A 27,091-nucleotide genomic window follows, 5' to 3' on the forward strand; every position below is an offset into this window, starting at 1 on the left:
TTCATCTTTTGTAGAAAAAGGAAAATAACATCTGAGTGTTAGGATTATTTGAGAAACATACACTATCGTGTGTACCCAGTGTTTCTTTTTTTTTTTTTTTTCTTGTGGTACGCGGGCCTCTCACTGTCGTGGCCTCTCCCGTTGCGGAGCACAGGCTCCGGACGTGCAGGCTCAGCGGCCGTGGCTCATGGGCCCAGCCGTTCCGCGGCATTTGGGATCCCCCCGGACCGGGGCACGAGCCCGCGTCACCTGCATCAGCAGGCGGACTCTCAACCACTGCGCCACCAGGGAAGCCCCCCAGTGTTTCTTTAGTGAGAAAAGCACTTATGTGCTGGACACATATTTTAACTCAGCTAACCCTCACCACGGCTCTATGAAGAAGCTATAACTGCTCACCTTTGCAGGTGAGGCCCCAGCTTGCTTCACTTTCTCTTTACCTCTGATTCTTCACCAGTGACACGAGCCAGGTTAGATCCAAATGGGAGTTGAGGTCACTGACTTTCATCTTGAATATTTTCTGATTCATATTCCTTGAGAGGCAAGGATGCTTTTTGGTCATGTTTTGTATAATTCTAGAGGTAAAAGTCACTACATATTCCACTCTGTTTCACTGAGTTTAGGGTAAAAGGATGCCAGATCATTTTCTGCAAAAATTAACCCCATTAAGAAATTGTATGTACTTTTTCTTACTGGAGTTCGTCTTACTATTGGAGTTGAGAATTTGGATGCCTTATGGGGAGAGCCAGGCAAGGAAGTGAATGATGCAGAGTAATTTGGGACAATAGAGAGTGGTGGGGAGACAACAGCTGTCTTCTCATTGACTGCTCCCCTGTATCAATGGTGTTCGAGCTGTAGCATGGACCGGACGGCTTGTTAATCCATAGATCGCTGGGTCCTGCCCCCAGAGTCTCAGATTCAGGAGGTCTGGGTGGCCCTGAGAGTCTGCATTTCTAACACGCTCCTGAGTCATGTAGGGTGCTGGTCCAGGGACCACATTTTGGGAGTCACTGCCCTATGGGAATGGGGGACTAGCATTGCCTGGTGTTCTAGTATTTCAAGTGACTCTCTCTATTCCTTGAGGATTGTGGCTTTTTCAAGGTCTTTTCTGGTTCTCCTGACATTTCGCTACTGAAAAAAACGCTCAGACCAGACGAGGATTAGGCAAGAAGATATTAGGCAGAAACATCAAATCAATCTCTTTTGTAATTGAAATCTCCCACTTTTTAAATGTTGGCAACGAATTTAAAAGTTTTTAAACGACTGTGCTGGCCACCACTGAGCCAAAATAAACATATCTGTTGGCTCAATTCAGTGTACAGATGAGTAGTTTGCAACTTCTGCTTTAGATGCTAAGAAGATAAAATGGATGAGAAAGAAAGAATTCAGGTTTTTGAATGTCTTCTCTGCAGTTAAAAATATCATGAAAAACTTCAGCAGAAGAAAAGAAAAACTAGTCCAGAAACCTACTTTTATAACTGGAAGGGGACATGCATAAGCTGTTAAAATTATCAGATAGTTCCCTTGGTTAGGTGGGTGCAGCCTGTGAACCGTGGTCCCCGTTGAAGCCTATGGGCCAGGGACGGGCCTAGTTCCTGTGAAAGATCCTAGCGAGGCAATGTTGCTCTCATCCTTACCTCATCGTACCTGTGGTACCTCGCAGGCTTTTTTCTGCATCTCTCCACCTACATCCAACTTACTTTCCTTCCTGGCCTCGCCTCACTTTTTGTTTCGGCTTCACTTGCACCTTTTGCCACTTCCAGTTGCATTGTGAAATAATAATAATAGTAGCTACGGGCTCCCCTGGTGGCGCAGTGGTTAAGAATCCACCTGCCAATGCAGGGGACACAGGTTCGATCCCTGGCCCGGGAGGATCCCACATGCTGCAGAGCAACTAAGCCCGTGTGCCACAACTACTGAGCCTGCACTCTAGAGCCCGCAAGCCACAACTACTGAAGCCTGCACCCCTGGAGCCCGTGGTCCGCAACAAGAGAAGCCACCGCAATGAGAAGCCCACGCACTGCAACGAAGAGTAGCCCCCGCTCACTGCAACTAGAGAAATCCTGCGTGCAGCAACAAAGACCCAACGCAGCCTAAATAAATAAATAAATTTATTTTTTAAAAAATATATAATAATCATAGCAGCTAATGTTTTTAAGCATTCATGCTGTTTTAGGCTCTTAACATATATTAGCTCATTCATTTTCCTAGCAACCCCATGAGATAGAAAACATTACTATCCCCATTGTAAGATAAGAAAACATGGCACAGAGAGGTTGTGACTTGTCCAAGATGAACCACACAGTTACTATCAGGCAGAGATGGGACTTGAACCCAGGGCGCTCAGCAACAAGACCCAAGCCCACAACCACTAGACTGACTCTACGCTAAAGCTCCCAAGCCCTCTTGCTCCCTGTGGGACTTGGTCCAATGGGGAGGCTGAGCCCTACAACTCACAGAATCATTTCCACTTGCCATCTATCTCCACGTGAACGTGTGGCTCATCAAACTTTTATCTCAATACAAATATGATTATGCACGGCACGAGGCCAGGTTTACTGCTCTTTGAAAGGTCTGGAGTTGCCTGATGGGCCTCCTGCAGGATTGGTTAGATCAAAAGCTTTACTTGGTACAGTCTTTTAATAATAATCATTTTGGTCAATCACAGAGCATGTACTCAACCAAAAATCCCAGGCGTCATTGTATTCAGGACTTATTGGGTGGGACAAAAAGTGCCTTCGGTTTTTTAAGTAAGAATAAAAGACACATTTTTCATTTTCTCCAAGAACTTTAGTGAACAACATATTCACCCTTTTGTTCCATTACCTTCTGCCATTTTTCAGGCAACTTCATAATTCCATCTTCCCAAAACTTTTAATCTTTTTGAGCAAATAACTGTTCCAAGTGCCTTTTACAGTCTTCCGGGGAATTGAAATTTTTTCCATTAAGAGAATTTTGTAAAGACTGAAATCAATGGAAATCCGAAGGTGCAATATCTGGTGAATATGGAGGATGAATCAGAACTTCCCAGCCAAGCTGTATCAGTGTTTGCCTGGTCATCAAAGAAACATGCAGTCTTGCATTATCCTGATGGAAGATTATGCATTTTCTGTTGACTAATCTGGGACACTTTTCATCGAGTGCTGCTTTCAGTTGGTCTAATTCGGAGCAGTACTTGTTGGAATTAATCAGTTGGTTTTCCGGAAGGAGCTCATTGTAGAGGACTCCCTTCCAATCCCACCATATACTCAACATCACCTTCTTTGGATGAAGACTGGCCTTTGGTGTGGTTGGTGGTGGTTCATTTCGCTTGCCCCACGATCCCTTCCTTTCCACATTATTGTACAGTATCCACTTTTCATCGCCCATCACAATTTGTTTTATTATTATTATTTTTTAATGAAATAATTTTATTTTTGGCTGTGTTGGGTCTTCGTTGCTGTGCACGGGCTTTCTCTAGTTGCAGCAAGCGGGGGCTACTCTTCGTTGTGATGCACAGGCTTCTCACTGTGGTGGCTTCTCTTGCTGTGGAGCACGGGCTCTAGGCACATGGGCTTCAGTAGTTGTGGCGCACGGGCTTAGTTGTTCCGCAGCACGTGGGATCTTCCCAGACCAGGGATCAAACCCATGTCCCTTGCATTGGCAGGTGGATTCTTAACCACTGTGCCACCAGGGAAGTCCCCACAATTTGTTTTAAATATGGTATGTTTTCATTATGTTTCAGTAGAGAATCGCATGCGGAAATACGGTCAAGAAGGTTTTTTTCGCTTAACTTATGTGGAACCCAAACATCAAAGCGATTAACATAACCAAGCGGGTGCAAATGATTTTCACCTCTTGATTTGGATATTTTGAGTATGTCATCTATCTCCCGCGTGGTATAACATTGATTCTTCTCAATTAATGTCTCGATTTTATCGCTATTGATTTCAACTGGTCTGCCTGACCGTGGAGCATCGTCCAGCAAGAAATCTCCAGCATGAAACTTCACAAACCACTTTTGACACATTCGATCAGTCACAGCACCTTTTCCATACACTGCATAAATCTTTCTGTGCATTTCAGTTGCATTTTTACTTTCTTGAAATAATAAAGCATAATATGCCAAAAAATTTGCTTTTTTCTTCCATCTTCAATATTAAAATGGCTACGCAAAAATTCACCAATTTTGATAAGTCGTTTTTAAAATGCACGCTGATATGACAGCTGTCACATACAGTCTAACAAAATTGTTTTGAATGAATTTAAAGACAACTAAGTGGTACTAGAGCCATCTTATGGAAAAAACTGAACGAACATTTTGGCCAACCCAATGCTAGACAAGTGCCATCCGATAAGAATATGATGCTAACCACAATTTGAGCTAGATGTGTCACGTAAAGTGTCCTGGTAGCCACGTTTTCAAAAAGTAAAAAGAAGCAAGTGAAGCTAATTTCAAGAATATATGCTATGTAACTCCGTATCCAAAATATTATCATTTCAAAAGAACCATTGAGAGACTTTACATTATTTTTCATACTTAAGTCTTCCAAACTTGAAGTTACTTTAACACTTAGAACAATCTCAATTTGGACCAGCCACATTTCAAGTGCTTGGTAGCCACATGCAGCCAGTGGCTTCGGTGGTAGATAGGACAGCACTGGACCAAAGAGGTGTGGGAGCTACACACAAAGCCAGAAACCGTATGAGAAAACCCTGAAATGCCAAGTGCAGATGGGGGAGGGGCACAAGGCAGAAAAGAGTCAAGCAAGCATCTGGATACAGTTATTTTAAAGAAGTGATTTTGAAGGAAGATAATGGGAAACTTTGGAGAAATTTTACTAATTGGTGGAAAGTCTAGTTGAGAAAAAAATATGCCTATATTTCCACTCTTTACTAATTTATTTAATGAAGTTCATTTTTATTTGAATCTAGGAAAAAAATTGCACATACCACAGCTGAGGATGTCAGATCATAATGAGAAAGAACTTCGAAAAGAATTATTTGAGGACCAGAGTTATTCCATTTGAGTGACTTAAAACTTCTTGACCTCTAGACCCCTTTTGGTTTTCTAGATCAGAGGAGCATAAGAAATTTTAAAATCCTATTTCTTTCTTTTCTCCTAGCAAAAGAGCATGGCTTCAGCTCTCATAAAGGTTCGGACAGTGCAAAGGAAGCATTGCCTTTCTGAGGCTTGTTTTGGCAGCATGGGAAAAAAAACCCTAAACCCAGAGATAAGGGCCAGAGAGACTGGAGGATGTGATTACAAGTAAAACTTCTCTGGATACATCATGTCAGCAACACAAACTGTTTTCATTCTCCGTGTTAGTTAATGGCTAATCTAGAGATTGTACTGCCATTTGCTGATAGAGCACAGTTTAAAATATTTTATCATTAATGTGACAGGGAGTTGGATAAAGAAAATGAAGCGTGATTATAAAATGCTAATTATCATTCTCAAGTGCATATTGGGTACTCACGAATATTTGCAGCATAATTTGCTTTATTTATTATTTCAGTTTGGTTATAAATGTTAATTCAATTGCAGATGGTATGTTGGCAATTTACAGAGCCATAAAGTTATTTGGAAATCCTAATATTTTCAACCAAAATGTTCTGTTAGTGATTGATGGGCTAAATTAAAAAGCCTCTGCTCTTTAGAGTTAAATACATTAATTGTCAAGTAGGCTGTAGGGATTTCCAGATTCATGCTAGCTCCATTAACTCCTTCAAGGAGTAGAGGGCACGATTTGTAATTTAGGGTGGGAATTTTCGTTATGAGAAAGGACGGGAGGAAGGAGGTCTCTTTTACCTACCACCCTCGTAATGTTTCTTCAAGGCTGAGATATTTTTCACGTCTAGTTCATAGCACTAAAGACACATGCTTGAAGTCATATTTTCCCTGTACCACATCCGTGGTTTCAGAGATCCTGGTGTCGATAATTAGGTGGATTTGTGTGTGACTCTCTATTCGTGTGCGTCTGTGTGTGAGAGAGAGAGATTGCATTTTCTCAGACCTCACTGATTACTTAAAAATAGATGTTACTTTTAGACCAGAGGTTGTCAAACTATAGGCCACAGGCTAAATCTTGTCCACTGCCTGTTTTGGTACAGCTGAGAGCTAAGAATAGCTTTTGCATTTGAAAAGCTTGAAAAAAATTGTAAAAGAATATTTTATGACACATGAAAATGATATGAAATTCAGATTCAGTGTTCATGAATAAAGTTTTCTCGGAACACAGCTGAGCTGGCTCATTTATGAATTGTTTGTGCTGCTTTCAGTCAGCCGTGACTGGAGTGAGTTTTTGTAGCAGACACTGTATGGTTCACAGGCTAAAAACGTTTACATCTGGCCCTTTATGGAAGGACTCTGCCAACCCCTAGATTAGACTATCTAAGGGGTAGTTTCCAAAATAAAGCCTTAACCTTTAAAAAAAAAAAAACAAAAAAACTCGGTTACAGAATTTATGGAACCATAAGAACTTTAGGTAGCAAATAGTTTCAAAACACAACTCTTCATTTTTGAAAGCTGGAGATCCTAAATACGAGCCCCAGTTTCCTTCTTCTGTCTTGATGTTGGTAATTAAAAGAAGTGACATTATATTACTAACGTGAATAATTTTGTGCTTTACATATACACAGTATGCTCAAAACATTCTCTTTGCCCTCCAAATAAGGATAAAAGTAAAAATTGTTTTCTTTTATTACCAAATTAAAAACATAAACTAAGCCATGTTCCTGGATCATTCTATTTTTGTTAACAATTCAGGATGGCACATGGAAGCACAGTAATATCAGGAAATATGGTTCCCTTATATTACTCGTTTGGGGAAATGTCATTCTTTACTAAGAAATACTGTGCTTAATTAATTCTTGCTCCTAGGAGGTCAGCTTGGGGCACTCATTATGCCCTTAATTGGTGGTATAAATCCTGAGAGCCCGGAGGAAAACACATTGTGTCGTGAGCGGTCTCTGGCCCTTCGGCGAGCATGCACCAGTGCCGGCCCATCTCGGAGAGCGACAGCTTCTGGTTTGATGGCTTCGGGTCTGGCTGCACTGATATTAGGTTGAAAGGCGAACGTGCAATAAGAAAAGAAATGCAATGACTTGTCCTGGTGTTTTGCATTACACGGGAGACAACCCACTTTCTGACTTGGAAAAATGTGTTTCTTTGAACTCGGGTTTTTCGTATTAAATTATAGTCATTATACGGCCCATCTGGAATCTCCTGCCAGGCCAAAAAATCATCTTACAGACATTAGCAAAAGGAAGTTAAATGTGATTTTTTAAATTGTCTACTTTTAATTTAATTGTCTACTTTTCATTTCCATTTATTTTTTCCCTTTTATTGGAGAAACCAGATGGAAAGGAAGGCAGGAGCCTCTCCCTCTCCTGGTCCCTTTGGGGGCAGAGGTAGAGCATTCCTGGCCTCTCTGCTCCCCTGGCACGCTGACTCGAGGTGATGATGGGCTGTCGAGATTCCAGGGGTAACTGCTGGGAATGGGAAAGGCAAGAGCGCAATTCTGCAGTTCCCACCGGATTGGAGCTGTGGGTTTGGAGGGTATGAACCGTGTGGGGCCGGCTTCGGGCTTTCACTGAAGTGGTTCTGTTTGACAGTGCGGACATGAAACTCACCAGCATCACACATGCTGCAGCTCATTTTTGCATCCTGCTGTGGACTTGGTTAACTTTCTGGGAGTTGTCTTTTTTGCTGGATATTGACTTAGTGCGAAAAGGACCCATGTCTGGGAGATGCTGGATCTCTTCATGTCTTTGCATCTTACCAAACCAGACCCCTCCCACTAAAGGCATGGACCTCAGCTCATACAGGGGGACTCTCGGACGTGTGTTTCCTCGTTCAGACTCCTGGAAATCTCAAACATCAGCGCTGGAAGACGCGTAGAGATGATTTCAAATGTGTGAAGTGGAACCGCAAGAGTCATTCAGCAGTTTGCTCGGGTCCCAAAGTCAGTGAGAGGCAAAGTGGAAACTCCTCATAGCCTTCCTCCTGGTGCTTTTTCTCTCGGCCATCCCTCTGCTCCGGCAGAGGTCATTTTGTTACCTACCAGGGTTCTTGGCCTCCTTAATCAGTAGAACTTGACTAGAGGCCAGACAAGAAATTCAGGCAAGGCTTTACTGGGGCCCCTGCTGCAGCAGAGGGGAGCGCGAACTAACAACAGATTCCCTTGCTTGCTCCCTGAGGGGGGGAGCTGGTGTCCCCCCACTATGGGGTGAGGGAGGGGCATGTCCAGGGGTGGGGCCGGAGGTGTGGCTTAGGTGGTCTGCCTGCCCCTTAGGTGGTGTCAGTGTCGTGTGCAGGGGGCATGCGCAGTGCCCTGCTTTTGCTCCCAGCTCTTCAGAAGTGGCAGTTGGGTTTTTGGTCTTTTTGTATCTTGTCCATAATTTGCCCCCACTGTGCATGCACAGTTATTTTTAGTCCCTTATGGTTTCTTTGTGTTTTGTTTCTCAAGGAGACGTTTGTCCAGGTGCAAGCACTGCAGCAGAGGGTCCCAGGTCCTGGCTGGTCTCAGTTTGGTAAACTGAGTCATTGACCCCATGCAACCCTGCATTCATCCAGATGAGCAAATGTTTCCCAGAAGCCAGGTCAGGCACTGGATGGGGTGCTGAGGATACACAAGAGTTATAACAAGTCTTTGACTTAATAAACAACATCGGAATGATTCTATAGTCATTATCTGTGGATTCGCCCAAACGAATTCCTTAGTTTCTGTGTTTGGAAGAGATATGTTGAATTCAGATAACGGTGAGACACTTTTTGACCATATACCGATGTATCCAGTACCCGTGGGCATTTCCTGATGATGGTCTTGGGGGTCGAAAGGGAGGAGAGGGATTAGGGCTCATTTTGAGTGTCTAGTAATAAATCCTTGTGTCCTGTGTGCAATCTTATTTCGATCAGGTTCCAGTCACAGATTTGTAAGTTTATTATCTAAATATAGTTTCGTTGCTCTAACTATTTTCTTCAGGTTAGGACAAGGTCTTCAAGCATACCTAGTGATGATCTCATCTGATGCTTCTCATCTTAGGTCACACCTGAGGTTTGGTGGAGGAGGTAGGGGAATGGCTGGGCCCCTTCTCACTCACATGCGATGGCTGCCTATGTGTGGTTGGTGGCATGTCACTGGTTCCCCGAGCTGAGAGCTTCTTTAAGGAACCGGGCTCTGTCCTGCTCTCATTAATGTCCGACACAGTAATAGACGCACATTACAGACGAAAAGAGCTACTCCAGGTTGCCCATCCTTAGCAACATGTTAAACGTATCTTAAACGTACGTCCACTAAGTGGGTTATCTTGGTAGACCTCATTGTCTCTCTGGTCCTCGGCGTGAGAGACGGTGTCACCTACCACTCTCCACTTTCAACCGAGCAGATGAGGTATCAGCACGATTAAAAGTGAAAAATAATCGGTCTGCTTTGCCGGTAGTGAATGCTTACAGAACACACACTGATACAATAGATTTTAAATAATTCACGTTCGGCACTTTTTTCCAAACGTGTAAATGAGGACACCTAATGAGGAAGGGTGGCAGGACACTCTATCCTCCCCCCGTTAAGATAACAAGACGAGGGGCCATGATTCAGGTCGAGATGTTTGTGGAACATTGTACGGATACAAATTAAAAGAGATGACACTCTGAAATGCTTTGGGTAAGCAAACTAGTTAAAAGCCACTTGGAAACCTGAAATTACAGATTAACTCAGAATCTCCTTCTGAGTGGTTCCTATAAGTCCTCTCCGTTTTTCTGGCAGGATGAAAGCACCACTTTTGTGCCGCTGCCTGGTGTTTTCACAAGGTCTGTTCTAATGCCCACCAAGGTGTAATGCACATTCCTAATGTGCCTCTCCAAGCTTTGGGTGAACCAAGCAAACTTCAGGTGATATTAAAACAAATAGGTGGACTTCCCTGGTGGTCCAGTGGTTAAGAACCTGCCTTCCAGTGCAAGGGATGTGGGTTTGATCCCTGGTCGGGGAACTAAGATCCCACATGCCGCGGGGCACTAAGCTGCACGCCGCAACTACTGAGCCCACGTGGGAGCCTACGTGCCACAACTAGAGAAGCCTGCATGCCTCAGCACAAAGATCCCACGTGCCACAACTAAGACGCGATGCAGCCAAATAAATAAAGTAAAAAATTAAAGAAATAAAAAGAAATAGGAATTACTATATAATGTCTTATCGTCTTGCCCCCATAGACATGTTAAATGTCAAATTGCCAGGATCACGTGATTCACAGCAGCTTTTCCAGCCCTGAGGGGTGGCTGGTCCAATCCTGAAGGATTTCTCCCATAGCTCTGACTCCTACTTCCCCACAAATCCCTGAAGTCTAGCGGCAGTGCAGTCCCGCAGAAACAGAACTGCTAAACTGTTAACAAAAAGTCATTCAGTCCTTCGGTGGTTACAGGTCAGTTGGTCATGATTTATGGGCGCCCAGCTCTTTTTCCTACTCCTGCCTGTGTACGTCTCCTAATTATTCATTTGAGAAAACTCTGGATAAAAATATCAATACTGAGAACGTGTGTGTTCCAGGGAAGAAGGCCAGCCGTGGCCAAGGGAATGCTCAGTCCTGTTAGATCTAAGGAAAAGAATTCCCAAATTCTGTATAGAGGCAGCTGCTTAAGAGAGACTGGAGTTCTTTCAGATGAGCTCCAAATAAACACACCCATCCAAGTTATCTTCTTTGTCCTCCTGGAAGAAATTGGGAGGGTAAATGAAATTCCACCGAATGATCATCCAAAGAGAGCAAAGCTGGGTGAAGCACCCCAGAGCTCCCAGGGATGCCTCGCTGGCGGGGAGCATGGGACCCAACACCCATCCCCTGGGGTAGAGATCGTGCCACAAGCCCGTCCCAGGCAGCAGAGCATTGGGAGGCCAAGCGGGAAGTAGCCACTGAAGAGAAAAATGTCATTTTGATACAGGATATAGGAGAACATACAGCTTTCCACTCAAGCTGTGTGTTTCTTCAGTCTAAAGCCAGCAATTTTGGAAAATGAAGCTAAGAGCTTAAAAATAAGGGCTCTGACAGGAAAATATAAAATGTGTCCCCCTACATCCATTAGCTGCCTTTAATTGAAAACTGGAGAACAGATGAACTAATTGGCAGCTACCTCTTCTCTGACTGGGACTGATTTTCCCCTTCTCCCCCGTGTAGTCAGAAGGCTGCCCCTCCGTTTGTCAACTCAGGTCAGGGATGAGACGGAATAGCAGAGAAGTAACACTTAAAAAGTGAATCCATGGGCTTCCCTGGTGGCGCAGTGGTTGGGAGTCCGCCTGCCGGTGCAGGGGACGCGGATTCGTGCCCCGGTCCTGGAGGATCCCGCAGGCCGCGGAGCGGCAGGACCCGTGAGCCATGGCCGCTGAGCCTGCGCGTCCGGAGCCTGTGCGCCGCAATGGGAGAGGCCACATCAGTGAGAGGCCCGCGTACCGCAAAAAAAAAAAAAAAAAAAAAAAAGTGAATCGTGTGTATTTTGCCGAAGTCCCCTCATCAGATAGCCACAGAACGCACACAAGTTAGGGCTCCGAGAGCAGCCGCTTCAGAAGCATGCTTTTATAATGCGGGGCGCTTGGGTGGGAGCTGTAATGTGCTGGTTGCAGGCAAGTTCATGCCGTTGAAGAGACCTTTACCTATTGCACTGGGGACCTGCTCAATTTCAGATCTTGGCACCGTGCTGACAAAATATTGCAACTTTAGTTTTAAAGATCAAGAAAGAGGAGCTGGGGGTGAAATTTGAGCTGCTTTCTTACTAATTTGGAATAAGAAGGAAAGGAGGTTGGGATAAATCGTGAAGTTGGTATTGCTGTCTGAATTTATGATCCTGGAGTTTCACTGTTGAAAACATACCATCCTTTAGGGGCTTCCCTGGTGGCGCAGTGGTTGAGAGTCCGCCTGCCGCTGCAGAGGACACGAGTTTGTGCCCTGGTCCGGGAAGATCCCACATGCCGCGGAGTGGCTGGGCCCGTGAGCCATGGCCGTTGAGCCTGCGCATCCAGAGCCTGTGCTCCGCAACGGGCGAGGCCACAACAGTGAGAGGCCCGTGTACCGCACAAAAAAAATAAATAAATAAAAATAAAAATAAATATGTATATATATAAAACATACTTTTTCCTTTTCCTTATGCTTAAAAAGTTTTGATGGTTGTTATATTTATTGAATTTAAGTTTCCATGCTGATCTTTCTTTTCCTCCCTTTCCTTCTACATGGAATTGCCATAAGATACATGAAAAGCAAAATAACTTGCACCATGTTATTTTTTTATTGAAGTAGAGTTGATTTACAATGTTGGGCTAATTTCTGCTGTACACCATAGTGACTCAGTTATACATATATATGCATTTTTTTATATTCTTTTCCATTGTGGTTTAATCCCAGGATATTGGGTATAGTTCCGTGTGCTATACAGTAGGACCTTGTTGTTTATCCATCCTTTACATAACCGTTTGTATCTACTAACGCCAAACTCCCAGTCCATCCCTCCTCCTTGGCAGCCACAAGTCTGTTCTCTATGTCTGTGGGTCTGTTTCTTTTTCACAGGTAAGTTCATTTGTGTGTCATATTTTAGATTCCACATATAAGTGATATCATATGGTCTTTGCTTTTCTCTGTCTGACTTACTTTACCTAGTATGATAATCTCTAGTTGCACCGTGTTGCTGCAAATGGCGTTATTTCATTCTTTTTTATGGCTGAGTAATATCCCGTTGTATACATGTGCCACATCTTCTTTATCCATTCCTCTGTCGATGGCCATTTAGGTTGTTTCCATGTCCTGGCTATTGTAAATAGATCTGCTATGAACATTGGGTGCACCACATTATTTTTTAATTAGAAAAGTTGCTTATGCTCCATCACAAAGTTAATTAAGATACTGCCTGCAAAGGATTCCTGTTTTGAGGAAGAAAGACATGAAGATCCATCACTGCAGTACTGTGGAGTGAGTGTTGCCATAGGGTGTGCTGCTGTGTAGTAGGGGATTCCTAGGTGCCTGACCCTCTCGGGGGCTGTATCATGAACTAAAGGGCAAAGCAGGGAAAGGACTTTTGAGTCCTAGGAACAGCATGAGTGAAGGCTTGGAGGAGAAAGAGGATGGTCTAGGTGTGGAGACCTGGACAAAGGACACAGGCAACTTTGGGGGGCAGGCAGGCTCCAGACCGTTTCACTGATGAGCTCAGAGTTGAGAGGGTGGATTTGGGATAAGGTGTGTATCAGGCCTCAGCCTAGAGTCACCATGGCTTTTCTATATAAGGACAGAATCCATTCTGAGAGCTGGAGATTAAGCAGTATTTTCTTCCCACCCTGTTAGTGAAATCATTGCTCTGTCAGAGCGGCGTCTGTGGTGAAGAGAAGCACAAGGTTACAGCCAATAAATGCCTGTTATTTTAACAGTTATCAGACTCTTGATGACTCACACGTGAAGGCCTGACCGACTTCCCTTCTCCCGCTTCCACGTCCTCTGTGATGTCTTCCTTTTCACGTCAGACTCAGGACATAACCACATACATAAGTGAGAAAAATTCCAAAATTCCAGTAGAAGATCCCTGAATGGCCCTGAAAATTAAATTAACTTGGAAAAAGTACAAAAAATTTTGGTCTAGCATCTGTTTTCTTTTCTAATTTGGGTCCCTCTTCGCATCACAGAACAATACCCGTATGTTCGAATTATTGGCATCTTGTGAAAGGCCTTTGAATTCGGTGATACACCGAGTTGCTGTGAGATGTACGTTGTCATCAGCCAGCATGTCGTGAAGGAGCGAGTCCTGGCTTTGTCGATGGTGACATGTTGCATACCAGACTTCTAAAAGCGATTTTAAAAATTCACACTCCTCTGCAAAGAGTTTAAATATATTTGAGCGTGTTTTGGCTCTGTCTCCTTCTGCTCCCTTTCCCCCCTCTTCAGTACAGATCAAGATCTTGAATGTGAGTCCAGATGAGATTTAGAAATTAATGTGCAAAGCAGCTGGGGTCTGCTAACTCCCAGGATATAGCTGAGGAGCTATTTTGGTGCATTTTTCTCAGTGAAAGAATTGAGAATTTAAAAACTTAAAATGCATTGGCTTCTTGCCCTGTTATATTTAGAGTAATCCTGATGATAAATCGGTAACTATGGGTTTCATGGTGGAAGGGCACGAAATAACTGACCCAAGTAATCTAGAAAACAGATGTCTTTGGTTGGTTTAATGTAAATTCTCAGAACCAGATTTAAAGAAAGCTATGTGGAGCCCAGTGAAATCGTCCATTTTAGAGGGTTTTTTTCTCTCTTTCAGACTTTCTTTCTACCCTGTCTCAACTCAGATTCTTGAGAAGCAGGGAGGTGGTCCCCAGGATACTATATTTGTGATATTTATCCTGCTATACAGAAATTCTTTGGGTAGCAGATTAACTGTTTGACCTCATATTCCTCACCTTCTTTCTACTTTACTCTTTATTTTGGTGGCTCCCAAGGGGGAGTGAGAGACATCTAGGATACATATGGCTGAGCTTCTGGATTCCCTCCTGAGATTGCACCTAAATATATGTGCTATTTGGAAGGAAATTTTATCCAATTATGGAAAAGTTCTTGGTATTCTTCCTACTCCTCCCAGCGCCCTCCAAAGTCCCTTATCCAAGTGGGACATAAAGCCCATTGTAGAACATCAAATACGTCCCGAATGGTTTTCCCTTCTGGCTCTTTCTGGAACCATCGAATTGCTCAAAACATCCCGAGGAGATCCTGGGGATACTAAGTGTGATGGTGGTGGACTTGCTTAATTCCGTCTGACCAGCAATCTTACAACTAGCCTTCAGGTCAGCTAGAGGAAAAGAGAGGCTACCTAAGACTTCCAGGTCCTCACGGAGGAAGAAGTTTGGAAACCTTTGCTGGAGACGGTATTCTGGAGCCAGAGCTGGCTGCTTCATTTGCAGGACCCAGTACAAAACGAAAACGCTCACCTCTTGTTCAACAGTGATTCAGAATTTCAAGACAATGACAGCAGGGCAGTAAACCTAGTACCCTTTTAGAACCGGGCTCTGTGTGACTACCCAGGCCACACGCTTGGGAAGCCAGCCCAGAACAGATCCCTTCGCTTTTGGAAAAACAGCCAGTTTAACCGGTAGTGTTTACTTGCCTTGTGAAACTCTCTCCTCCCAAATTTTGTCTGTGATTATTGGCCCCCAAACCTGATTGATCGGCTGCCTGCCAGTCAGAATGGGGTTATAATCATCAGTCAGAGCTATATGATAGCTGGGCACTTTCAAAAACTCTTATTTTATCCAAGGTCATGTTTTGGAAATATAAAAAGCCAGTTTTTCACCTAAATCAAAAGACATTTGTACCAATTAATCTCTTCTTACCTTTTGGTTCCCAGTTTATATTACCTAGTGGCATTTCTTCCCCAGATCATGTTCCTCTAAAATAAAGAACACTGTGGACTGAATGCAGTGGCCCCATGCCCTTCCTGGGACATGGAAGACTTTGGAGATTTAAACCTTGATCTTTGGTGTTGTGAGTTCAGGTTCACAGTTAAGAACCCGGGCTGCCTTTGCCTTGGTATTCCCGGGGAGTTTTAATTAACTGGGGATTAGAAGGATTGAGAGCATTGGCCTCTGGGTCTAGCAGGGGTTGAGCCCTCAGGGGTTCACCTGACAAAGTCCAGGAAAAGACCTTAATCACCCTCTTCTGGAAAGACTCGTTCCCACAGAGATGATATTTTTGCTAAATCTGTAGTCTTCGCCTTCTTTAGAGACGAACCATCTTTCTAGGCATCTCCCAAAATAAAGGTTCGCCTTTCTAACATGGGCAAGAGTAAATGTGCTCAGGAAACTTCCAGTCCCGGGGAGTTGAAAGGAGAGAGTTAGGGCTGAAATGCATGGTCAGGTGGAAGGACAGAAGGGACCCTTTCCCAGGGAGCAGGTGAGAGGCGCCGGGGAATAAGTGACCTTATAGAAGCCGAGGCTATCAGACCTTGACGCTCTCCACCTTCACCACTGTCACCCCATTCATCTTGACTAAACTCCCAAAAGTGGGACCTTCCCCTGGTGGGGATTTTTTTTTTTTTTTTTTTTTTTTTTTTAACAAAAAATAACTCTAAGCCTCTACCCCTTGGGACAACTTGACTTTCTTGTTTGGAGTAGGAATCTTACGTTGTTTTCCCTTCGTGGCTCAGAGTGGCCCCCCCCCAGCTCTACTGTCCAGTGTTCTCCATGTCACATGCATGCCCACCCTCCTTGCTGGGGAGGAAGCTCTCTGTTTGTCATCAAAATAGTGGGCTGTTTTTTTACTTTCTCCCTCCCTCTCACCATTGTCTTTCAGTGGGGTGAAAAGGTCTTCCCTTTTCTCTTTCTCCCCCCAAATCTGGCTATTAATAACTTTTCAGACATTGTCACGCATAGACTTCCACTCACTCTGGAGGGTGTTTTTTGTTTGTTTAAGGCAACGTGTTTCCTGGTCTGAAAGCCGTGTTTCCCAAAGTTGCTGTGATGGGATTATTCCACACTCACCTCCTCCTACTGGCAGCATCTCTGCTTCTGGCTGGAAATGGGAATTGCAGCTCTGCACTGGCCTGGCCAGGACCTCGCCATGCCGGCCTGGCTGGCCCGGGGCATACCTCCCTGGGGTGGCCACCTGCGTGTTATTCTTTGATTGAGATGGGGTTGAGATATAGTCTTCTTAATGATCGAGGAAAAACGACTAAGTAACACTCCTCACTTTTCTCTCTCTTCTCTTACTCAGGAAGGAGAAATTACCCTTTTGAACTTTGCGTGGGATAGAAATTAGCTCTGCAAAAGCCCAGTGCAAACAGATGTGCTTCCCACACTAGTTTTGGGGTGAATTTCTCCTGACCTGATGCTTTTCATGACAAATAAAGGGCCAAGTTGCCTTTTTTAAAAAAGGAAAAAAGTTTTAACTTAGTGCCTTTCTTCAAAGGATCTTGATGGTTTCTGAACTTGTTCAGCCCGATGTAAATGGCTCTAAGGCAGCAAAGCAACTTCCATCCAAAACACCGTGGTGTGAATTCTCAGAAGCAACTTTAGAATTACACACGAGTCAGCCAATTGCACTGTCATTTCAGAAATCAAGGATTCTTGGGCTCCATTCCTGCTCAGGCCTGAGGGCAGGCTCTGGGTTTTAGGGATCTGTGTTGATACCCAGAGCTCACTGTCTGCTTCAGTATGCATGCAATTAATGCACGATGAAATCAGTGATGCACAGCTTCCTGAACCATCTGGGCTGAGTATACCGCCCACCCTAGTGCTCTCCTGCACAGAGGAGCGAGTACTTTCCCAGCAAGCGCCTGGTGTGGCCTTCTTGATCTTCCCCCGTCTGCACATCAGCCTCTGTCCCAGCTGTGTCTCACACACACACATCCATCACTCATGACTCTACCGGCCTGGACCACTGGCCCTTCCCTGTCCTTCCTAACCCCAGCCTCTGCTCACCCATAATGCTCCTTGGGGGGAAATATTTTTTTTTTAAATTTTATTGGAGTATAATTGACGTACAATGTTGTGTTTCAGATGTACAGCAAAGTGATTCAGTTATACATCTACATCTATCCATTCTTTTTCAGATTCTTTTCTCATATAGGTTATTACAGAGTATTGAGTACAGTTCCCTGTGCTATACAGTAGGCCCTTGTTGGTTGTCTTGCTGTTCAAATCCTACCCCTTCATTAGAGCTGGGATCAAGTGTTGACTCCTTTCTGACTCCTTTGAATACCTATGGCCTTTACTCAGTAAATAACTGCCGTGTGCCTACTTTGTGCCAGGCACCGTACTGGGCCCTTTTCAGTTGCTGCTTCCACACTGCTGGGTCCACTTGACTTTAGTGCTCCTGGTAGATTGAGGAGGGGCAGGACCAGGCCTTATCCATCTTTGTACGCCCCGGGAGAGCCCACCGCAGTTAATTGGCATTGAGTGAATGGATCAATATATGAATGAGTCTTTGGAATCATGAGGCTGTCTGCCCACAATAGCCCATGTTGTTCAGAGTTTCAGAACAGTGTTCTGTCCTAGCTGGGAATCTTTATTTTAAACACAAAATGTATATTGGAAATTATCCAGAAGAAAGCTTTGGAAAAAGAGGTTTTGCCAGTAACTAAAGCTGCCATTCATGGGGCCTTTGCTATGTGCTGGTCATTGTGCTGACACCTTATATGTGTTCCCTGATTGGGTGCACTGAGCGATCCTATTAAGTAGGTACTTTATTATCGCCATTTTACGGATGAGAAAACTGAGGCATTAATGTAACTTGCTCAATATCACATAGTTAAGTGGCCGAGTCAGTGTTTAAATTCACGTGTACCCGAGCTACAGCCTAATCTTTTTTTTTTTTATACAACAGACATTTATTTCTCACAGTTCAGGAGGCTGCGAAGTCCAAGATCAAGGCACTTGGCAGATTCAGAGTTTTGTGAAGGCCTGCTTCCTGGACATCTGTCTTTTCCCTTTACCTTCACATGGGGGAGGAAGGGCCAAGCTAGCTCTCTGGGGTCTCTTTTATAAGGGCTCCACCCTCATAACCCAAGTGCTTCCCAAAGGCCCCACCTCCTCATACCATCACATTGGGCAGTAGGCTTCAATGTAGGAATTTCAGGGGATACATTCAGTCTACAGCGGGGGGAATTGCTCTGCATTGTAGGATATCTAACACCATCTCCAGCCTCTGTTCAGTAGGTGCCAGCAGCATACAGTATGATGTAAATATCACCTAGGGGGCAAAATCAGAACCCGAAACAGTGTATTCCTACCTTACCAATTAGGGAACCCTCCTACACTGTGGGTGAGGTCTAAGTTGGTACAGCCACTAAGGAGAACAGTATGAAGGTTCCTTTAAAAACTAAAAATAGAGCTACCATATGATCCAGCAATCCCACTCCTGGGCATATATCCAGAGAAAACCATAACTCAAAAAGATACATGCACTCCTATGTTCACAGCAGCACTATTTACAATAGCCAAGACATGGAAGCAACCAAAATGTCCATTGACAGATGAATGGATAAAGAAAATGTGGTACATATATACAGTGGAATATTACTCAGCCATAAAAAAGAATGAAATAATGCCATCTGTAGCCACTTGGATGGACCTAGAGATTATCATACTACGTGAAGTAAATCAGACAGAGAAAGACAAATATCATATAATATTTATATGTGGAATCTAAAAAAAGGATACAAATGAACTTATTTGCAAAACAGAAATAGAGTCACAGATATAGAAAACAAACTTATGGTTACCAGTGGGGAAAGGGGTGGGAGAGATAAATTGGGAGATTGGGATTGACATATACACACTACTATATATAAAATAGATAACTAATAAGGACCTACTGTATAACACAGGGAACTCTACTCAATACTCTGTAATAACATATACGGGAAAAGAATCTAAAAAAGAGTGAATATATGTATATGTATAACTGATTCACTTTGCTGTACACCTGAAACTAACACAACATTGTAAATCAACTATACTCCAATAAAAATTAACTTAAAAAATCTCAGCCCCACTCCATTTCTGTAAGGCAAGATATTATATATAATTATACATAATACACAAACTACAGGCAAGTTTTTTGTTTTGGAGGGTTTTTTTACCGTGCGGCTTGAAGGATCTTGGTTCCCTGACCGGGGATCAGACCTGTGCCCCCTGCAGTGGAAGCACAGAGTCTTAACCTCTGGATCACCAGAGAAGTCCCCAGGCAATTATTTTTCACAAAAATATTTTAAAGCCTAATTCTTCACCACTAGCCCACTATCTGAACCAACAAAAAAATCACCCCCTTTGGGAGAGGGTGAAAGATATATGTGATGATATCTGAAAACTAGAAGGTGAAACAGGGCCCATGAATGGGGGAAAAAATGATGAGAATTGGAGCAATGATTTGAGAGTATGAGAGGAGAGAAGGAGGCCCAACTTAATGTCATATCAAAATATGAAGAGGGAATGAGATGAGTCACTTTTCTCCATGTCCTGTTTAGATTTGGGACATCTGACTAGTCCATCAAGGGAATTACGAATTGTAAGTAGTTAGGTATAGGAGGATATTTAGGTTTACAAGAGACAGATACCGTTCCTTCTGATTTAGGATTGTTTCTGTCCCGTAGATAGTACATTAGTTAAAACAATGGCACCTCATATCCCCAAGGGGAGACAGAAGAAATCTGAGCAGGATGTGGGCATTCCATGGTTATTGCTATGATGCGAAGCAAATGGCTCGCAAATGGCTCTAAGGCCTGTGTGGCCTTCTCCACCAAGTGAGTATGTTTTTTTCTTTTTGGTTGGATCCCAGTTCTTTGATAGCAAGAGTAGAAGAGCCTGTGAGGTAAGAAAGGTTGAAAAATCCGTGGTTAGAAAACACTTGACCCAGTTTGTGATGCAGGTCTAGCTTCTTGATCTAGGTAATTAGAGCATTAATTGTGTCACTTACTTTGGCGATCTCAAACGATAGAAGTCATGCTTAAGCCATGCTTAAGTCATGCAGAAGCCATGATTAGACAGCAGAAGGCAGGTTTCACCAAGTTAGCAGTTAACAAACAAAAGTTAATTAACAGATTAACCAACACAAATCATGGCTAACCAACCGAAGTTCTGATTGACTAACCTGATTACAACTCAAATCAGTGGGCCTTCTACTAACCTCAGGGAAATCTGGATGCTTCCTTCCCTAAGTACAGATAATATCATCCTCAAGGAACCTTATCATTGAGGAATATTTTGTGGAATTAAGGTATAGTTCATCCAGGACTATCACTCTGGCTCTCTTTATAGCTGAGGATGTCCATTGTTCATTCGTTCAATGGACAGCTGTTTGTTGGATATCTGCCATGGGTCAGGTTCTGTCCTGGTCCTGGGGATATGCAGTTGATTTGTACCAATCCATTTGTACTAGGTGTTGAAATATTGAACTACGTTCCTACCAGTAGTTTACTAACCATCAGCTTCAGTCTTTGTTTCCTTCCACCCAAGTCCACTGTGGTGAGTCCAGGGAAGACACATGAAGTCACCGTGGAGTCCCCATCTTGTCCACCCTAGTTCTATGGAGACGGCCCCCATGCCCCTCCTGTCCCCTGTCAGGGAGGCTGGAATCCCAGCAAGAAAGATGTCACACTTGGTGGTGCTTCTGTGACACCCAGTGGTGGAAATCTCTGAAGCCCATGGGACTCCTGAGGCTGTGACTGCTGGCCACAGCCTGGACTTCCCCCACGATGGCCATGTAACCTCTGAAGTAGATGGTACTATTGATTGATATTTTAAATATCATACTCAGATAGGTGTGATGTAGAAGGCAAAGCAAAAGCCCAAGGTTATCTAGAGGAGGAAACATTCATGTGTGCCTGGATCAGTCAGAGAAGGCTTCCTGGGTGAGGTGACATAACACCTTCAAGACCTGATAGAAGTTTTCTGTGTTTACTGGGAAAAAGGATGTTTCTGGAAAGTGAAAGAGGAAACTCGTGGCACCAGCAACCCTAGACTTGGTGTCAGAAAAACAGGCCCTCAGACTTCCTGATGACCAGCAACCATGAGCCAGGATTGACACTCCAGCCTCCATCAGGTCACAGACACCTGCCCCAGGTCCCCACAGAGGTGTGGTGAGGTCTCTGCTCCAAGATAAAGGTGACACCATCTGAAAGCCCTCTTGTTGGTGTCTTTTAAGCCCCAGGCTAGTCCCAACAAATCGCAGTTGTTTTTGTTTTTTTTAATTTTTTTATTGAAGTAGAGTTGATTTACAATGTTGTGTGTTAATTTCTGCTGTACAGCAAAGTGACTCAGTTATACATATATATACGTTCTTTTTCATATTCCTTTCCACGATGGTTTATCCCAGGAGACTGAATACAGCTCACGGTGCTCTACAGTAGGACCTTGTTGTTTATCCAGTCCGTACATAATAGCTTGCATCTGCTAATCCTCAGCCTCCCACTCCATCCCTCCCCCAGCCCCCTCCCCCTTGGCAACCGCCAGCCCGATCTCTGTCTGTGAGTGAAGAAATCGCAGTTGTCACCCCTACAGGTGGATGGTCTCTCCTTCCTTGTCCTCAAACCTCCTCCTTGGCCATTTTCTTTGCCCACAGAAGCCCCCTCATCCTCACTCTCAAGCCATCCCAACTTGTCACTCCCTGGTGCGAGGACACACTTGGAGTCCCAGAAAGGTACAGCTGGGAAGGGTCTTGGAAGTAAGCCTCCAGCCCCTCCCTCAGGAGATAGTGCGTGAGTGCGCCTAGCCCTGAGGCTGTGACTCTCCCAGCCTGACCCTCCCCTTCCCTGCCGGGACTCTCTCACTGCACCTCCTGTCCCCTCTCTCCCAGGGCGCGCTCCTCCAAAGAGGACCAAACCCTTCATCTGTACTTGCTCAGCTTTTCAGTCTTTCCTCCTGCAGATGTGTCTCTACCCATCTCCTGGCTGCAAGAACTATCACACTTGAACTCGGTACTTTGCTTTGATGGAAACCTTTTTTTTTTTTCCCCCCGCTTAAAAATTTTATTTAACTTAATTTTTATTTTATATTGGAGTTAGTTTCAGGTGTACAGCGCAGTGATTCAGTTATACATATACATCTATCCATTCTTTTTCAGATTGTGTTCCCATGTGGGTCATTACAGAATATTGAGTAGAGTTCCCTGTGCTCTACAGTAGGTCCTTGTTGGTTATCTATTTTATATATAGTAGCGTGTGTATGTTAATCCCAAACTCCCAATTTATCCCTCCCTCCCTCCCCTCTTTCCCCTTTGGTAACCAGAAGTTTATTTTCAAGGTCTGTGAGTCTGCTTCCGTTTGAACTCAGTACGTCTAAAGCTCATTTTACATGTAACAACTTTGGGATACAGTTTTGATTCCCAAATTATGAGACTCCCAATTTTAGGTGGGACAGATTCATGGCGTTAAACCTCATTGAATCACATAGTGAGAAACATGTTTATTTTCTCCGAATTCCTCAAGAGAAGCCTCAAGTCAGTGCTGATCTGTACCTAAGCCTTGCTCCATTCCCGTTCAGCCAGGAGTGAGGTTTAGCAGAACCAGAAGCCAGCGAGAATGAAAGCGCATCTGATTATTGTTTTGTTCAACTTCATTTTATTTATTTTATGAATGCCTTCTCATATTGACAGTTGGTGCTGGTATTCAAATTGAGCCAGAGGTTAAAGGTTTCCATTTTAAATAATGTTAAAAATAAAGGAAGAGGGACTTCCCTGGCGGTCCAGTGGTTGGGACTTTGCCTTCCATTGTAGCGGGTGCGGGTTCGATTCCTGGTCGGGGAGCTAGGATCCCACATGCCTCGGGGCCAAAAAACCAAAACATAAAACTGAAGCAGTGTTGTAACAGATTCAACAAAGACTTTTAAAAAAATGGTCCACATCCAAACAAATCTTTAAAAAAAATAAAGAAGAATCAACCTAAATAAAACATTAAGTAGATAAAATTTTGGTGACACGGGCTATGGTGCCGCACGCACGCACACACAAGGTCCTCCAAGCAGTGGAAATGAGGTTTACCGAACGGTATCCACAGTATCTACTGTGGAGGAGGGGGGTTTGGACAATGCAAACCTCTCTTTGGCCTCAGAGGGCATTTCTGTTTACCCAGCCCATGAATAAAAATACCTCACAGCATACATTTTAATCAGCAAGTATTCTACCCTGGTGGAAATGATTTACTGAAACTTAGACCTCCTACTGAAATCCAGCCCAAACTCTGATTTGGAAAACCAAGAAGTCCTATTTAGTTTCTGCTGTCATTGTTCCTGAACCACGCTGACTGCATAATTAGTGACATATAAAGTTCTTAATTCTCTCTTCTTTTTTCATCTGGGTGTCAGGAGATTGGTTTCCGCTCCTTTGTGCTCACTCACTAAGAATTTGCTGAACTGATTATTCAGTTTGTAATAAGTGGAGGAGGTCACCTTGGTCCATACCTCACTTGCTTCACACGTGCAAAAAGACCGGATTTTCCATGTGTCAGTGTGACTTGACGGGAGAGCAGTGAAGTTTCTGTCAATTGAGTTTGTACATCTGGCAGCCAAGAGTGTCCTGTAGGTATTCTCTGCAGGAAAAAACATGTTTGAGGTGACCACAGTGCACAGATTCTCTTAGAGCTTCAGAGTATTTATAACCTGTTATTTTAGATTCTGAGCATATTTGTAGCTCCAGAGGTACAAAAATAAACTACGTTTTCTTAGAAAATGTGTGTGTCTGGGATGTGAGAGGAGTTGCAACCTTAAACAAGATTTCCAGGCGTTTACAGTCGAACCATGCCAGTAAAAATATGGTTTTTTAGATGTTAAAATCCTAGGGTGCCCACGTAAATATCCTAAACAATGTGTGTTATGTGAGCTTCCTTTGCTAATGTGCTTTAGCTTTGAAGGTCTTTAGTTCTGGCTCCTGGGGTGTTAATGTACTACAGGGAAAGTTGAACTCAGATGGCAAGTCTTGTTTGCTGTTCAACACAGTGGATGGTGTGCTTCCCACATTCAAGAGAATTGTTACTAACGGAGGTAAAAGTCACATCACAATTGATAAGGTAAAACTCCTTGCTTGTAATACTCCTAGCAGCGTAGAGGTTTTTGTTGGGCGATTAGAAAAGTCAGCAGGTTTATCCGTCACTCACTGTTCAATCATCTCTGTCTTAACAAGCACCACTTAATTTTCCGTTCTCTGCAAAGCTGTGTGGGGAGATGGGTACGCAGAGAGGAGAAGCTGGGGGGAGACCCTGTGCTCATGGAGCCTGAAGTGTGATTTGTTTCATCAGTGTTTCCAAAAAAATCAGGATAAATTGCTTCTTCAGTCAAAATATAACTTTCCAAAAGTTAAAAAATAAGACTTATTCAAATATGCAGTAAGCACATGTTGAAGACTTATTTCACTCATTAATGATGGAAACAGTCAGATGACAAAGCTGGTTCAAAGAAGGATATGAAAAAAATAGGGAGGGAGGGAGGTAGGCAGACAGACAGATAGGGTGGTTGGAAAAAAGAATGCTGAAATAAGGTGGCAAAGTTAGACCCAACTGCTTAATGTCCTACAAGGCAATAAAACAATAATCTTTGGTTATATTTCAACCAGGTAGGAATCTTTGCACCTACAGTAGGCACATATGATTTATAAACCAGTCTTCTACAGTCTTTACAGAGTCAAGGTCCAGTCAATAATAAACAGTAAGTCAAAGGAAGTTACATTTCCCGAGACCGTTAGATAACTCGGGTACGTTTGTCAGTCAGTGCGGCGTATGCATTGCCTGAGGGAACTTCCTGCAAGGATGGAAATATTCTGTACATGTGCTGCCCAGGGTGGTAGCCCCTGCATATGTGTGGCTATTAGCAGTTGAAGGGATTAATCTCCAGAATTTACAAGCAGCTCATGAAGGTCAATATTTAAAAAAAAAAAAAAAAAAAAAAATCAAACCACAAACAACCCAACCAAAAAGTGCGCACCATTTTCAAGCAATTATACTCCAATAAAGATGTTTAAAAAAAAAAAAAGAGGGCTTCCCTGGTGGCACAGTGGTTGAGAGTCCGCCTGCCGATTCAGGGGATACGGGTTCATGCCCCGGTCCGGGAAGATCCCACATACTGTGGAGCGGCTGGGCCTGTGAGCCATGGCCGCTGAGCCTGCGCATCCAGAGCCTGTGCTCTGCGACGGGCGAGGCCACAACAGTGAGAGGCCCGCGTACAGCAAAAAAAAAGAAAAAGAAAAAAAGAAAAAGTGGGCAGAAGACCTACATAGACATTTCTCCAAAGAAGACATACAGATGGCCAAAGAGGCACATGAAAAGATGCTCAACATCACTAGTTATTAGAGAAATGCAAATCAAACTACAATGAGGTATCACCTCACATGGGTCAGAATGGCCATCATCAAAAAATCTACCAATAGTAAACGCTGCAGAGGGTGTGGAGAAAAGGGAACCCTCCTGCACTGTTGGTGGGAATGTAAATTGGTACAGCCACTATGGGAAACAGTATGGAGCTGCCTTAAAAAAAAACCCCTAAAAATAGAGCTTCCGTATGATCCAGCAATCCCACTCCTGGGCGTATATCTGGAGAAAAACATGGTTTGAAAGGATGCGTGCACCCCAGTGTTCATTGCAGCACTGTTTACAGTAGCCAAGACTTGGAAGCAACCTAAATGTCCATCCACAGGTGAATGGATAAAGACGATATGGTACATACATACAGTGCAATATTAGCCATTAAAAAGAATGAAATAATGCCATTTGCAGCAACATGGATGGACCTGGAGATTATCATACTAATTTTATTTAATTTTCATTAATTTTGATTTAAATAGCCACACGTGATTCGTAGGTACCATATTGGACATCACAGCTCTCACATGCCATTAAATGAGCAGACAATCATTTTTCTGCCTTGTTTCCAATCTTGGATAATATTTTTCTAAACACTTCACAAATTAAATCGTGTTTTAAATATTATCACGAGAGCTAAATATGTAAAAGCATTTGGAGAAGACTCCTTTGGAGAGACCTAATTCTTTCACAAAGCATATAATTTCTTCTGCAAATGGAATGCTTCTTCTGTTGGCTTTCTTGACAGTGGACTCACCTGATATCATTCTGGCCAGCAAGGGAGCCACTTAGGAAGTTAAGCCTGTTTGGAGTGAACCCAACTCTGCATTATGTTTTCCAAATGAATTCGCTTGGTATTCATTTTCTTTTAGCAAGATAATAACGGTCAAGTCCAGTTTTGATTAAAAGGGGCTTTCTGGTTTGCAGCAAAGGGAGAGAACTGACTATTCATATTTCACAAGGATTTTAAGGCTTAAATAAGTTAACTTTTCTGCTGCCATCACTTCATTACTCAGAACGAGCAGTCAATGCATTGATAAGGTTGGCTTTGCTTTCTCATGCAGCTCAGTAGTTTTGCTTAATTTTCTCATCTTCTTGGTTGCTTGCAGGGGTTTTTCCGCAGAAGTATTCAGAAGAACATGATTTACACTTGTCACCGAGATAAGAACTGTGTTATTAATAAAGTCACCAGGAATCGATGCCAGTACTGTCGACTCCAGAAGTGCTTTGAAGTGGGAATGTCCAAAGAATGTAAGTGGAGTCTCAAAAAAATTTTTTTCTCTTTGCCTTATCTATAAATATGATTGCTCAGCCTCCGAAATC

The 27,091-nt window shown here is 43.4% G+C and overlaps 1 protein-coding gene across 4 annotated transcripts in view; it reads left to right on the forward strand.

Annotated features, from left to right (window-relative positions):
• RARB (retinoic acid receptor beta) overlaps positions 1-27,091 on the forward strand; it is a 432,877-nt gene that overhangs the window by 299,055 nt on the left and 106,731 nt on the right. For all 4 annotated transcript variants that reach the window (XM_067033889.1, XM_059065578.2, XM_059065580.2 and 1 more), the window contains exon 3: positions 26,878-27,019. In XM_067033889.1, the coding sequence (XP_066889990.1) occupies positions 26,878-27,019 (142 nt within the window). The remainder of the gene's footprint in view (positions 1-26,877; positions 27,020-27,091) is intronic.

This window comes from Kogia breviceps, chromosome 5 (genome assembly GCF_026419965.1).
Source record: "Kogia breviceps isolate mKogBre1 chromosome 5, mKogBre1 haplotype 1, whole genome shotgun sequence".
NCBI classification, from domain to species: Eukaryota; Metazoa; Chordata; class Mammalia; order Artiodactyla; family Physeteridae; genus Kogia; species Kogia breviceps.